The following is a 13,369-nucleotide window of genomic DNA, read 5'->3' as shown; positions in this document are numbered from 1 at the left end:
CACAAAGCATGGTTCCTTTTCCTTTTGGTAAATTTAAATATAGTGGATGAAGTGGAAGTTATAAATAAATTCAAATTTTCATGTCAGTGGAAAGTCCTCATTAATTAATCTTTACCTGAAAAATTAACTTGAAGTAACTTGTAGGTATAACACTGTATGTCTTACATTAGGCAAATTATTAGCAACAAGACAAAATAAGTTATGACACAGTGTATCAAAGAAATGAATTGTATAGTTATGAACACTAAAAGGGTAATACTTCCCTTAATGTCATACACAAAAAAATTTGGGAGTGATAAGATGAGGCTTATTCTAGCATTCATATATGTATATCTAGTAATATACTGTATAACAATCACAAACACTTCCGCTTTTAATTCTCTTCTTCCTGACACATAAAGGGAACCAATATAATACTCTATCCTTGCTGGAATTATTTCTCCGTATCCTGTTACCTTCTTTTCTTCATCTTTCCCTTCTGCGTATTATCTTCAATCTCATAGACCCTTCCTAATGTGTACCTCTTTTTGGTTTGGTTTGTTATAGCAGCTTAATGTAAAGTGAAAATTTATTTACAACAATGGCAAAAAGAAAAAAAAAAAAAAAAAGCAGCTGCTGAGGCTACTTAAGTAAACCAACTACTTCCTGGGACCTGTTTCCTTGGATTGGCAGTTTAGAGTCATGGTTTCATGGGACATCACAGTTAAATGTCCTAATAATGTGTTTAGTGTTTCTGTTTTACCACCTACTTTGTTGAGTAGTTATTGGCTGGGGTCTTAAAAGCTTGAAAGTGGCCATCCAGACACAACAATTGGTCTTTATTCACCTGGACCAACAGAGGAAGGAGGAGAATCAGGAATAGGAAGAAGTTATGAAATGTGACTTATTACTTCCATGAAAAACTGCCTCCTTTGTCTTGGGACCAGAAGAACTGGATAGTGTCCAGCTACCATTATGGAACATTTTAATAAAAAATTCCACAGAAGACTGAACAAAAAAGGGGAAATGCAGAACCAAATTTTGAATTTTCATGGGCTCCATACTTTCTAGAGTCATGGAGGCTGGATGAACGAACCCCTGAAACTATTGCCCTGAGATAATCTTTCAACATTAAGCCAAAAATATCACTGAAGTCATCTTACAACTGAATAATAGTCTAGCTTAAGTAGTTTAAAAAAAAAAAATGTCTACCTTTGAGCATTATGCTTTTTTAATAACTATCTATATGGGATCAACTTGACAACTTGAAAGATTAGATAGGAGTCTCAGGGAGCAGAAAGTTTATGCTAATGAGGAAGGAACAATGCAGAAAAGGAGGGTGAGTATCATTGTAAAACTAGAAGAATGTAATCAATGTCACTAAATTGTACACGTAGAAATTTTTGAATTGGTATATGTTTTGCTATGCATATTCTCAACCACAACAAAAAATAAAATTTAGGAAAAAAATTACTGATCAAAAGTTTAAATAATGGCTTTTATTATGGGAAAAACTGAATTAAATAGCATTTCCAAAGATAATTCCATGAACAGTTAGTAAATATGTTAAACACAAAATGTGCCCATAAGATCAGTTTGAAAAATCTATCAAACAAAATTTAACATGTTTTTTACTTAAAAATGTATCCAATCCTTTTATATGAAAAATTGAATATGATCTCCAAGAGCCAAGTTTATTTTATCTTAAACATTTTCTTTTTATTTATTTATTTTTAATTTAGTCACTATTACCACAGTCTGGAATTACTGTTACTATGGAACTGAGTTTTCAGATTGCTAAGAGAAAGAAAAGAAGTCTAGTTTTGGAAATTTGAAAACATGCTCTTGGTAAAGATGGGCATTTTCAGACTGAAAGTATGTTACAGATGCCTCACAATCTTATCATCACACTGATTATTCCAACTTATATGTAGTCTTTATTCACCAGAGATAGATAAGTTAGAGAAAGCCAGGCATGAAGAAAACTAGAGCAAGGAAGAAGGTGAGGTTTGCAGAATGCAAAAATGCAAAATTTGAGAATGAACTTTCATGCATCTAACAATGAATGCCTATTTGAATTTTGTACCCTAGACACCTGAGTCCTGACCACAGCTTCTTCATTCTTATGGAAGTAGTTTTCCTTTTAAACCTCAGAACTCTATTCTTATTATACTATGTTAATTGAAACTGTAGTAAATGTTCTTTAATTAAAAAAAAAAAAAATCAAATACTACAGAAGTGTAAAAAAATAAAAGGTAGGTTCTCTCAATGCAGTAATTCCACTCCTAGGATCTGAAAACATGTCTACACAAAACTTGTCCACAAATGCTCATAGAAGCCTTATTCATAATATTCAATATCAAGAGGTATCAAGAACTATTACATAATAGTCAAAAGGTAAAAAATAATTCTATTAGCTGATGAATGAATAAACAAAAGAGATATATTTACTCAATAGTATATTTTTCAGCCATACAAAGAAATGAAGTAATGATATATGCTGCTACAACATGGATAAACCTTGAAAACATTATGCTAAGTGAAAGAAGTCGGACACAAAAAGCCACATATTGTATGAATCCATTTACATTACATATCTTAAGTAGGCAAATTCATAGAGACAGAAAATATGTTAGTGGTTGCCAGAGATTAGGGGGGTGGTAGTAGAGAGTGACTGCTAAAAGGTACAAATTTCTTGTTGGCATGATGGAAATATTCTGGAATTACATAATAATAATGGTTGTACAACACTGTGAATATATAAAAACCACTGAACTATACACATTGAAAAAGTAAAGTTTATATTATGTGAATTATGCCTCAATATATTTTTTAATGTTAAAAAAAGTAAGTGTGTGTTCGTGCAAAAGACCTATTTGTAAGTATTTACTTCTTTAACTCATTTAATCCTCCTAAAAATCCCAAAAAGCCTTCTTTTACAGATAAAGGAGCTGCAGTACAGGGACTCAGCAACTCGTCCATGGTCCTGCAGTTAGTAAGTGACAGAGTTGGGCTTATAAAACAGGCAGCGTAGATTCAAAACCTAGACTCCTGCTAATTTACCAGGAGTAACTACCATTAAAAGTTAAGAGTATATCATTCCAAATAATTTCCATTAAGGGACAGAGAGAGAAAGTAAAGATAAAGCATATATTAATGGGACATTACCAGGCTTAGATAACTACATCCTTAAACTACCAAATCTGACCTACTACCTATTTTTGTACAACCTATGATCTAAAAAATAGTTTTTACACTTTTGGATGGCTGAAAGACAAAATTAAACCAAAGGAATATGAGTATATTCAAGATAAAATTCAGTGTCCATAAATAAAGTTTTATTGGAACACAGCCATGTTCATTCATTTATGTTTTGTCTATGGCTGCTTTCGCACTAAAACAGCAGAGATGAGTAGCAGCAACAGAAACCATATGGCCCTATAAAGCTTAAAATATTTCCATCAGGCAGAAAAAGTCAGCTGACCCCTGCATTATACTATATACCACATTCTGAAGTTTTCTTTTGGCACTAAACATTGTATCATGCTAATCCTTCCAGAATCCTTATACGTTTCCTTACTTTCTTTAAATAGTTGCAAATTAAAAATGTATCTGCAATTATTTAACCATGTCCATACGTAAGAAAATTTCATATCTTCTACCAACTTGTTCTCAAAACAGTTGGATTAATGTACTTGCCTTTTAAGTATGTGAAAATGACCTACATTGTGGTGGCTGAGGCACCTGGAAATCAAAATTTTATGCCTAACCCATTTGAATGAAGGCTTGTCTCTTGGTTGCTCAGTGGCTATCTGACATTGACGATGAATCCTGAACTGACACTTCTGGGCTGCGTGGTTGTTTACAGAGATGCATCTCTTGCTCCTCTCAACCACTTTACACTTTTCTAGCTTGGGCTATTAAACAAGAACTTCCATCCTTTTACAAGTAGTTGGAAGAGTGTAAGAGTAGTTAATAATCTTCTCTTTGCCCTTCCCTTACCCAGTTGTTGCTGTGACGTGTCATTAAAGCCTTTTCCCTTCAGAACTGAAACATTTATTCTCCCAGGTACTGGAAGCTAACAAGTTACAGTTATTTTATTTTATAGGAATTGCCTTCAGATGAAGAAAGCCACTTTGCCCATTGGCATATTATTTTTCCAGAGGCAGGTAACACACAATAACTGGGTCATTTCAGGAATATGATGAAAGCTCAATCTACTTAACTCAAGGCAGAACAATTGTGAAAACCAATCCAAATCTAGACTTATCTATAGAATCTATGAAAATCTGTTTAAACTTTATCACATGTCACTCTTCCTTCTGTCCAATACTTCTCTTATTCAAAGATGATGTCCTGAAAGTACACTGAACTAAACTTTCTATTAGCAGAGTCTTAACATTTGCTTCCTCAGGGACTTGACCTACAATATCCCTGTTTAAACTCCTTCTAAAGGGAGAGATGTGATATTTGATGTGATGCTTGATTTCCAGAGGCAAACCTGAGTAAACACTGTTCTCTTTCTACAATAATGGAAGGTCTAAACTCTGGGACAAGAAAGATGTCTATGAGAATCTTCTCTGAACTCCATATTGTCCCTTGTATTAGACCTCCCAAGATCTGAATTTAGTTGAAAGTACTACAAAGTCCAATTGTGGTAGTACATTCAATTTATGGTATCCATTTCTACATCATCAAATTTATGTCAAAATTTATCTTTATTTCTTTGATTCCTTACTCTGAGTTTTATCAACTGGGTCAAAACTCATTGGATAGGTTTGAATAGTAATCATAGTCCTAAACTCATACTGACACAAAGCAGTGCTATCTATGTACATATCCAACAAGGAAATACTCACTCTTCATTATTGACAATTGGAACTGCTTAATTTTTCTATATATACAGGAAGAGGTTTCTCCAGCAGTCCTTTTGAGAGTGACCATTCAAATCTAAACTTGGGCACCTAACAATATAACTTAGGCAAGTAGGTTTCAATAAGGAAATTAAGCATTAATATCTCTATTTGTAAATTAATCTAAAAACCCATCTCAGATTTAGTTTAAAGATTAAAGCAACAATAAGTGTCTCATACAATTCCTTATGCATTGTTAGCTGCTGATGAATTGGCCCTGGACTCACAGTGACCCCATGCATAATGAAAAGCAATGCTGACCAGTCCTTCACTATCCCCATGATTGGTTACTGATTGGACCACTGTGATCCATTACTTCTCATTGGCTGATTTTCACAACTAAGTAGGTTACCAGGCTTTTCTTAATAGCGTTAGTTTGGACATCCTTCTGAAACTTGCTCATCATCCCAGCAACACACAAGCCTCCACTAACACATAGATGGTGGCTGTGCATGAGGTTCATTAATCTTGAATTAAACTCAGTTCTCCTCCTGCATGGAAGATCGAAAATTCTACCACTGAGGCACTATTTCCTCTCAATGTTTTATATAGTGGGTGTATAATAAATCTTAATTCACTGCTCAGTAAGTATCAAGAATTATATGATATATGCAGATGGATCCTCTTTAGGTTTCATACTGACAGGAGGAACAAAAGTCATAAAACTTCTCTTGACCACTTCCAAAAGGGGCAGAATGTCTTTTAAATACCACGAACTATTTCAGCCTGAATTTCTGAATGATCAGTCTATGAGTCAGACTCACATCAAAGTTACAAGTACAAAAGTAGGTAAAAATTGACAGAGAATTCAAGCAGAAAGCAACTACAAATCATGTTTGTTTCACCCTTTATGGAATAAAATACTCAGAAGGGGAATCTCCTTTCACTGCTAAGAGTATTATTACTCTGGTCACACAGGTACCCTGGAAATGAGATTAGGAATAGCTTCTAGAGTCTAGCTGCCCTTGGTGGCAGCTACCAAACTGGGACTCAAAACAGATCTGGCCCTCTATCTCAGACAACTCTTGAGCTGTCGTCATTATGCTAATATATGGTAAATGATGACAGGAAGCTTCCTAGACATGGGAGAAACAATATCCATGATGTTTTATTTACAACATATCTTGGAAGCTGGAAATTAAAAAGGAAACTGAATTGGGTGTAGCAGGGGAATGACCAACTCACGAAAGCTCAATGGAGCACAGTTAACCAATATGAACATATACTACTCATATAAAAAGTAATAAAAAACCAAAATGGATGTTAGAAGAGACTCTGAGTCTTCCATTTGCTTTAGCTGAACAGAAGATTTCAAAGAGTAGCTCAAGAAGACAAAATCAATTATTGCAATGAAATGTACAAAGACCTGGAGCTAGTGAACCAAAAGAGAAAAACACACTCAGCATTTCTCGAGCAGAAAGAACTGAAGAAAAAAATCAAGCCTCAAGTTGCAATACTGAAAGATTCTATGGGCAAAATTCTGAATGATGCAGGAAACATCAGAAGAAGATGGAAGCAATGCACAGAGTCACTGTACCAAAAAGAATTCGTTGATATTCATCCATTTCAAGAGGTGGTATACATCAAAAACCGATGGTATTGAAGGAAGAAGTTGAAGTTGCACTGAAGGAATTGGCAAAAAATGAGGCTCCTGGAATTGAATGAATGCCCATTAAGATGTTTCAACAAACAGATGCCACACTGGAGTTACTTACTCATCTATGCCAAGAAATATGGAAGAAAGCTACCTGGCAACTGACTGGAAGATATCTATATTGTACCCATTCCAAAGAAAGGTGATCCCACAGAATGTGGAAATTACTGAACAATATCATTAACATCCCACTCAAGTAAAATCTTGCTGAAGGTAATTCAAAAATTGGTTGCATCAGTATATTGACAGAGAACTTCCAGAAATGCAAGCTGGATTCCAAAGAGGATGAGGAATGAGAGATATCATAGCTGATGTCAGATGGATCTTGGTTGAAAGGAAAGAATATCAGAAAGATGTTTACTTGTGTTTTACTGACTATGCAAAAGCATTCAATTGTGTGTGCATTGTAACAAATCATGGATAACATTGAGAAGAATGGAATTCCAGAGCACTTCATTCTGCTCATGAGGAACCTGTACATAGACCAGGAGGCTGTAGTTTGAACAGAACAAGGGAATAATGCATGGTTTAAAATTAGGAAGGGAATTCATCAGGTTATATCCTCTCACCATACTTATTCAATTATATTTCAAAGGAAAAATTACTATCCTAAGAGTAGAAGAAAAGTTATGAGACCAAACTCAGGCTGTACTTAATGAGCTACTCATACCAGTTTCTTCAGGAATGCAGAAATTATTGCAAAATGGTTAGGTTTTATAATCATATTGGCAAAATATAACTTTACATATGAGAGAGATAAACCAAAAGACCATGCTGAGCAAATACTCCAAGGAGCTGGACTATATGAAGAAAAGTGTGGCATCAAAATTTGAGGAAGACTCTTTAACAACCTGCAATATGCAGATGACACAACCTTGCTTGCTGAAAGTGAAGATGACTTGAAGCACTAACTGATGAAGATTAAAGACTGCAGTCTACAGTATGGATTACACCTCAGCATAAAGAAAACAAAAATCTTCACAACTAGACTAATAAGCAGCACCGTAACAAATGGAGAAAAGATTGAAGTTGTCAAAGACTTCATATCACTTGCTTCCACAACCAATACCTATGGAAACAGCAGTCAAGAAATCAGACAACGTATTGCACTGGGAAAATACATTGCAAAAGACCTCTTTAAAGAACTGAAGAGCTTTAGCACATATAGTACTGTGTTGTCAGTGAAGGCAAATATTGATACACAGGTGGATAGATGGGTTGACAGGCTGAACTATTAGGTCTGTCTATGCAGGGGGGAGTGTGCCCAAGACCATTTGTAGCATTGTCAATGATTCTACAAGTGTATTTGTATGTTCTGTAAGAATCCCCAGGCATGTAGTAGACCTGACAAGGGACAAGGTTATAGTCACTTCTTAGCCCTAGGCAGTTACTCAGAGGGAGAGAGTAGTTGGACCTGTGGGCTCGGGACCATAGTCCCAGGGGACATCAAGCTCTATTGGCATAACATAATACACAAAAACATTGTTCCACATCCTTCTTTGGTGAGTAGTGACTGGGATCTTAAAAGCTTGCAAGCAGCCATCTAGAGGCAACGATGGATCTCTCATCATCCAGAGCAAGGAAGAATGAAGAAAACCAAAGATGCATGAAAACAATTAATCAAAGTGACTGGAACACTATGTGATCCTCAGCCTATAAACTTTTTTGAGACCAGCAGAACTAGAAGGTGCTTGGCTACCACTGTTGACCACTCAGAGGGGGATCTCTGTAGGAGATCCTGGATAGAGTGGGAGAACAAAGTGGAACAAAACTCAAAATCCTAAAAACAAACAAACAAAAAAAGCGACCATGTTTGCTGGTCTGATAGACCCTGATGGAACCACTGAGACTATGGACCCTAGGCTGCCCCTCAGGTCTGGAATTGAGCCCAGTCAAGTGGCTTCCAGTCAAATAAAACACAGGCATATGAGCTGAACTTTTACATTAGATAGATAACACTCCTTAGAGAGATCAAACATGGAATAGAAGGGTTGTGTATGCACAGGGAGACATCTCAGGGGGCAGGAGTGCACGAGAGGAAAGGACACAGGGGAGAGGTAACTATGGGGAGGAAGTGAGAGGAAGCTGTTGCATTGTGGTAAATTATAGTCAATGTCATGAGATAAAGTGTATATGAGCTGCTGTAAGGAAAGTGAATTTGCTTTGTAAACTTTCACCCAAATCATAATAAAAATTTAGGAAAAAAAAAAAAAGTGCTAAAGACCAAAGGTGTGTCTTTGAAGACTAAGGTTGCTTAACCCAAGCTATGGTATTTTCAATTGCCTCATATGCATGTGAAAGGTGGACAATGAATATGGAAGACTGAAGAAGAGTTGATGCTTTTGTGTTGTGGTGTTGGTGAAGAATACTGAAAGTTCCATGGACTGCCAAAGGGACTAACAAATCTGTCCTGCAACTAGTGCAGCTGGAATGGTACTTGGAAGTGAGAATGGCCAGACTTAGTCTCACTTAGTTTGGTCATGGTGTCAGAGGGACCATTCCCTGGAGAAGGTTATCATGCTCAGTAAAGTGGAGGGTCAACCAAAAGGGGGAAGGCTCTCAATGAGATGAATTGATAAAGTGGCTGTAATGATGGGCTCAGGTACAGCAAGGATTGTGGGTCTGACACAGGACTGGGCAGTGTTTTTTTTTTTCTGTCATGCATAGGGTTGCTATGAAGTTGGAGCTGAATCGACAACCCTCACAACAAGAACATTCATATCAAGGCAAATGCAACTTGATGCTGAGCATTTATTACTCTAGAGTTCTCTACTGCGAACTAGCATTCAGATAAAAGATTATGGACACCATAGAAAAACTAAAGAAAAGAAGAGTTTTTTTTTAAACTTCTGGAGAGAATGTTCTAGATGTCAGAAAGTGTTATAGGAAAAGGACCTGGGCTTGAAGGTGGGTGCCAATGGAATATAGACTGTTGGAATATAACAACTCATTTTGTTTGCTTTTTTTCTGTCTCTGGTGGTATATTATTGAGTGAGAAATATGGAGACTTAAAGGATATGTTCCATTATCTGTAAACATAAGATACCAGAAATTATATTTCAAAGGAAAAATTACTATCCTAAGAGTAGAAGAAAAGTTATGAGACCAAACTCAGGCTGTACTTAATGAGCTACTCATACCAGTTTCTTCAGGAATGCAGAAATTATTGCAAAATGGTTAGGTTTTATAATCATATTGGCAAAATATAACTTTACATATGAGAGAGATAAACCAAAAGACCAATTCACTTCCATTGAGTCAGATCTGACTCATAGAGACCCCTCCTTGGGTTTCTGAGGTGGTATCTCTATAGAAGTAGATTGCCCCATCTTCTTTCCAAGGATTGAAGTATTTTACATGTCTTTCTTTTTCTTTTTTTTTTTTTTTAATTATTCTTTAACCTTTTCTTTTCTTTTTTTTGAAAATAAGTAACCCACCAGCTTACCTGCATCAAACCCCACAGTTGGCACTATGTCCACTGTTCCATGAAAGGCCCCGGCCCACGCTGAGGTAGCAGTGGTGACTGTAGTCGGATCTGTCTTTGTGATGTCACACTGGGGAGCAGGAATCCTGGCTGCATGCACTGATGGCATTAATAGAGCCCCATATGGCGGATCCAGGGTAGAGCCAGCAGAAGGATGATGGTGGTGGTGGTGGTGGTGGCGGTGGTGCATGTGGGCGTGAGGGTGATGGTGCCGCATGTACACATCATGCATATGGCTGTAGGATGGGCTCACCTGAGATGCCAAAGGGTAGTGCCAGGACTCGGACATGGGAGGGTGAGGGGCTGGGCTAGTCTGATGGAGGCTGTGTCCCGGCCAGGGGCTGGGGTCTGCTGCAGTAAAGGTGCCAGGGGGTGCAGTGACCTGGAAGTCAGGATGAACTCCCCCTAAACAGGGTGCAGGTGGGGGCTGGTAAGAACTGGTCCAAAAAGAAGTTGGGAAACTACTCCGCTGGCTTGAGAGAGCTGAGTTGTCTAAGAAAACAAGAAACAAAAATATATATTTATGTAAGATTCGATTCTGGGAACTTACCTTTACTTGTCCAATAATATTTCAAAGCACCCTAATTCATATGCACTGTTTTTTTTTGTTTTTTGTTTTTTTTTTCTTTTCTCTCCACACACAGTGGTGAATTGATATCAGGTAAGCCTCCAGGTTCTCAGGCCCCAAGTCAACATGCAGGGTTCTAAGTCTTTAAGTGGTGACTGAGTCTCCCCCTCTGCTTGGCTGACACAGTCTATGTTGAGGTGTAAAAGTCTTGGATTCAAAAACATCATTTCTTCCTGGGTTTCTTGTTGTCACCAGGTCTGAGCAGAGGTCATCACTATGTACTTCAAATGTGAAGAAACCTTATGCTATAGATGTGGTAACACAAGTTGGACATTATGATTATTTTAAATTGTACTAAAAATATACACAACATTTTATACCAACTTCTTTTAAATGCAAACAATTTTTATTCAAACAGAACACTTCAATACAGAATGTACCAAACAGAAGTATGACCATAATTAACAGGACTCACCAGCGCTCATTTTCCATCAAGAAGACTGTATGCCAAGATCTTCCCCACTCCCCTAGGGACTCTCTGGGCTGAGATTAATAAGTGCTAACATTCAATAAGCACCACTCAAAACACCCCATACTAGGCCAGGACTCTTTCATGGATGATGTCATTGAATCTTCACTTTAAACCTTTGAAATAGTTATTGGTATTATCCCCATTTTATACACGAGGAAATTGTGGCAAAGTCTAAAGCCTTATAGGTACTAAGTACAAGACCAGGTAGCATTCTTCCATGGCCAGAATTCTTCATAACTGTGCCACAAGAGGGCACACTTGTAATTATAACCTGAACATCTAGAATGTGATGAAGAATCTGTGGAAATCAGAAGTGGAGAAGATTCAAGTAATGGTAATGGATATAAGGAAGCAATCATGGGGTGATAATACAAAAGAGTAGCACTTAAGGATAAACAAGGAAAGAAGAGAATGAGTTCTGCCCAATTCTTCATCAACTCAATTTCTCCACTCAGTCACCATATTTACAGATGGCCTAATAGTGTCAAAAATAGAAGGTTCAGTGATGTCAATACTGATGTGGTTTTTAGACACAATCTTCTGGGGATGAGATAAGTAAATAAACATGTACAATGGGATATAGTATGTGTTTTCACAAGGACAAGAACAGAGACAACCACCACATATGTCATTTGACTAGTATAATTAAGCTATCACTGTGGTGTTCAAACATTTCCTTTCTCTAGCATCCTTAAAGGTTTTAGCACTAGCCCTGCAAACTCTTCCATCTTCTTCCTCTTCAAGCCTGCACCAGAGCCCTCATCATTCAGCCCATTCATTCTGTGGACAAATAGCTATTCATGGTCTCACATTCAAGTCTCTCACTCACAGTATCACAAAACCCCTGGGGAGACCTAGGAAATTATGTTCTTCAAAGAGCCAAAGAACGAATATGCACACTGTTCCTTGAATCTTCAAACAGTCTCTGCAAATGTCTAATTGAATGAATTTGTTTTTGTCACAATCACAGGCTATCAGAAAATGAACTTAAAACTTACTGGAATTGTTTTGGTTAACATCTGTCTTCCTCTGACACATGAAAACTCCCTGCTAAGGATAACAAAGACAATTATACAAGCTATGAGAAAATTCAATTTACCTTCAATGATGACCATTTGTAGAATATTTCTGTTAAACCCATATTTGAAGCTGTAGATGTTTAAAGTTTAAACCTCATACAAGGAGTTTATTGAGGATCCACATATAACATATTGCAGCTTTGCCACCAACCAGCAAACTGACACTTTGTTCTCACTGCCCCAGTATTGAGACCAAACATTCCAGTCTGCTCATAACTCCAACTGTTGGTAGGGCTGGAATCCCATTATGAAAAGTGTTGAACCCCAATCTACAAGTACCTGCCAGAGATAAAGTCCTCTTTATTAAAATCCTCCATTAAAATGTCAAACATATATGCTATTTCTCTGGATGTCTTGTATTTCTTTTCATTTTTATGTACATGGAACCAATCTTGTTTTATAGATGCTTAACCATTTTGGATATGCATACATAAATGTAAATAATGGACAAATTCTTTACCAAAAATATGATTGCACTATTTATGAGATAATGTATTGTGATTAGTGAACACATTATCATTAAAAGTAGAAATTTATTTTTAAAAATGCACTCCATAAAAATGGAAAAAAGCTTTAAAATGCTCCAGGGAAAAATTAAAATTAGAAGCAACTTAATATTTTCCCAGTCAATATGTCTCTTGAGACTAATATTAAGTTTTCAGAAATCTATGCAACCTTTTTCAAAAACACTGTTGCATTTTAAAAGTAAGTGAAACAATATTAAATAGAAAAGATGTTTATGAACAAGTCTATTGTTCAAAACCACTATTTGGTATCTTGCTTGTTAAAACAAAATCTTGATACAAAGAAACAGATGATATACTGTGTTTTATGCCTGGAAATCAGTGTGCTTATTTCATATGTATGCACTTTTTTTTTTTTTTTTACTATATGACTCTTTGCTTATGAGTACTTAATCACAGCAACATTTCTTGGATGAAAAACCATATGAAAAATTGTGCATGAAATATTTCTATGGAGTATTACTTTTCAGGTTAGTGGAGGCAATTTAGAACTATACGATGTTAATACTCTACTCAGACTCAATGGTGCTTGATTTTTGAGTGATGCTAACAGTGACTGTCTAATACCTACAAAAATTTAATCGTACTTTGGTTTAGATAACACTTGGCATTAAAAATCTCTCTCTCTGTCTCTCT

General features: G+C 36.5%; 1 protein-coding gene across 1 annotated transcript in view; it reads right to left on the bottom strand.

Annotated features, from left to right (window-relative positions):
• Positions 1–9,305: 9,305 nt before the first annotated feature.
• Positions 9,306–13,369, bottom strand: part of VGLL3 (vestigial like family member 3) — a 57,295-nt gene continuing 53,231 nt past the window's right edge. Inside the window, exons 3-4 of the mRNA XM_042782038.1 lie at positions 9,992–10,522; positions 9,306–9,325 (exon numbers count right to left, since the gene is read on the bottom strand). Coding sequence (XP_042637972.1) covers positions 9,306–9,325; positions 9,992–10,522 — 551 coding nt within the window. The remainder of the gene's footprint in view (positions 9,326–9,991; positions 10,523–13,369) is intronic.

This window comes from Orycteropus afer, unplaced genomic scaffold, assembly GCF_000298275.1.
Source record: "Orycteropus afer afer isolate SDZICR_OR568_19922 unplaced genomic scaffold, OryAfe1.0 scaffold00225, whole genome shotgun sequence".
NCBI lineage: Eukaryota > Metazoa > Chordata > Mammalia > Tubulidentata > Orycteropodidae > Orycteropus > Orycteropus afer.
The sequence above is the reverse complement of the archived record's forward strand: the minus strand, read 5'-3'. Positions and strand labels throughout refer to the sequence as shown.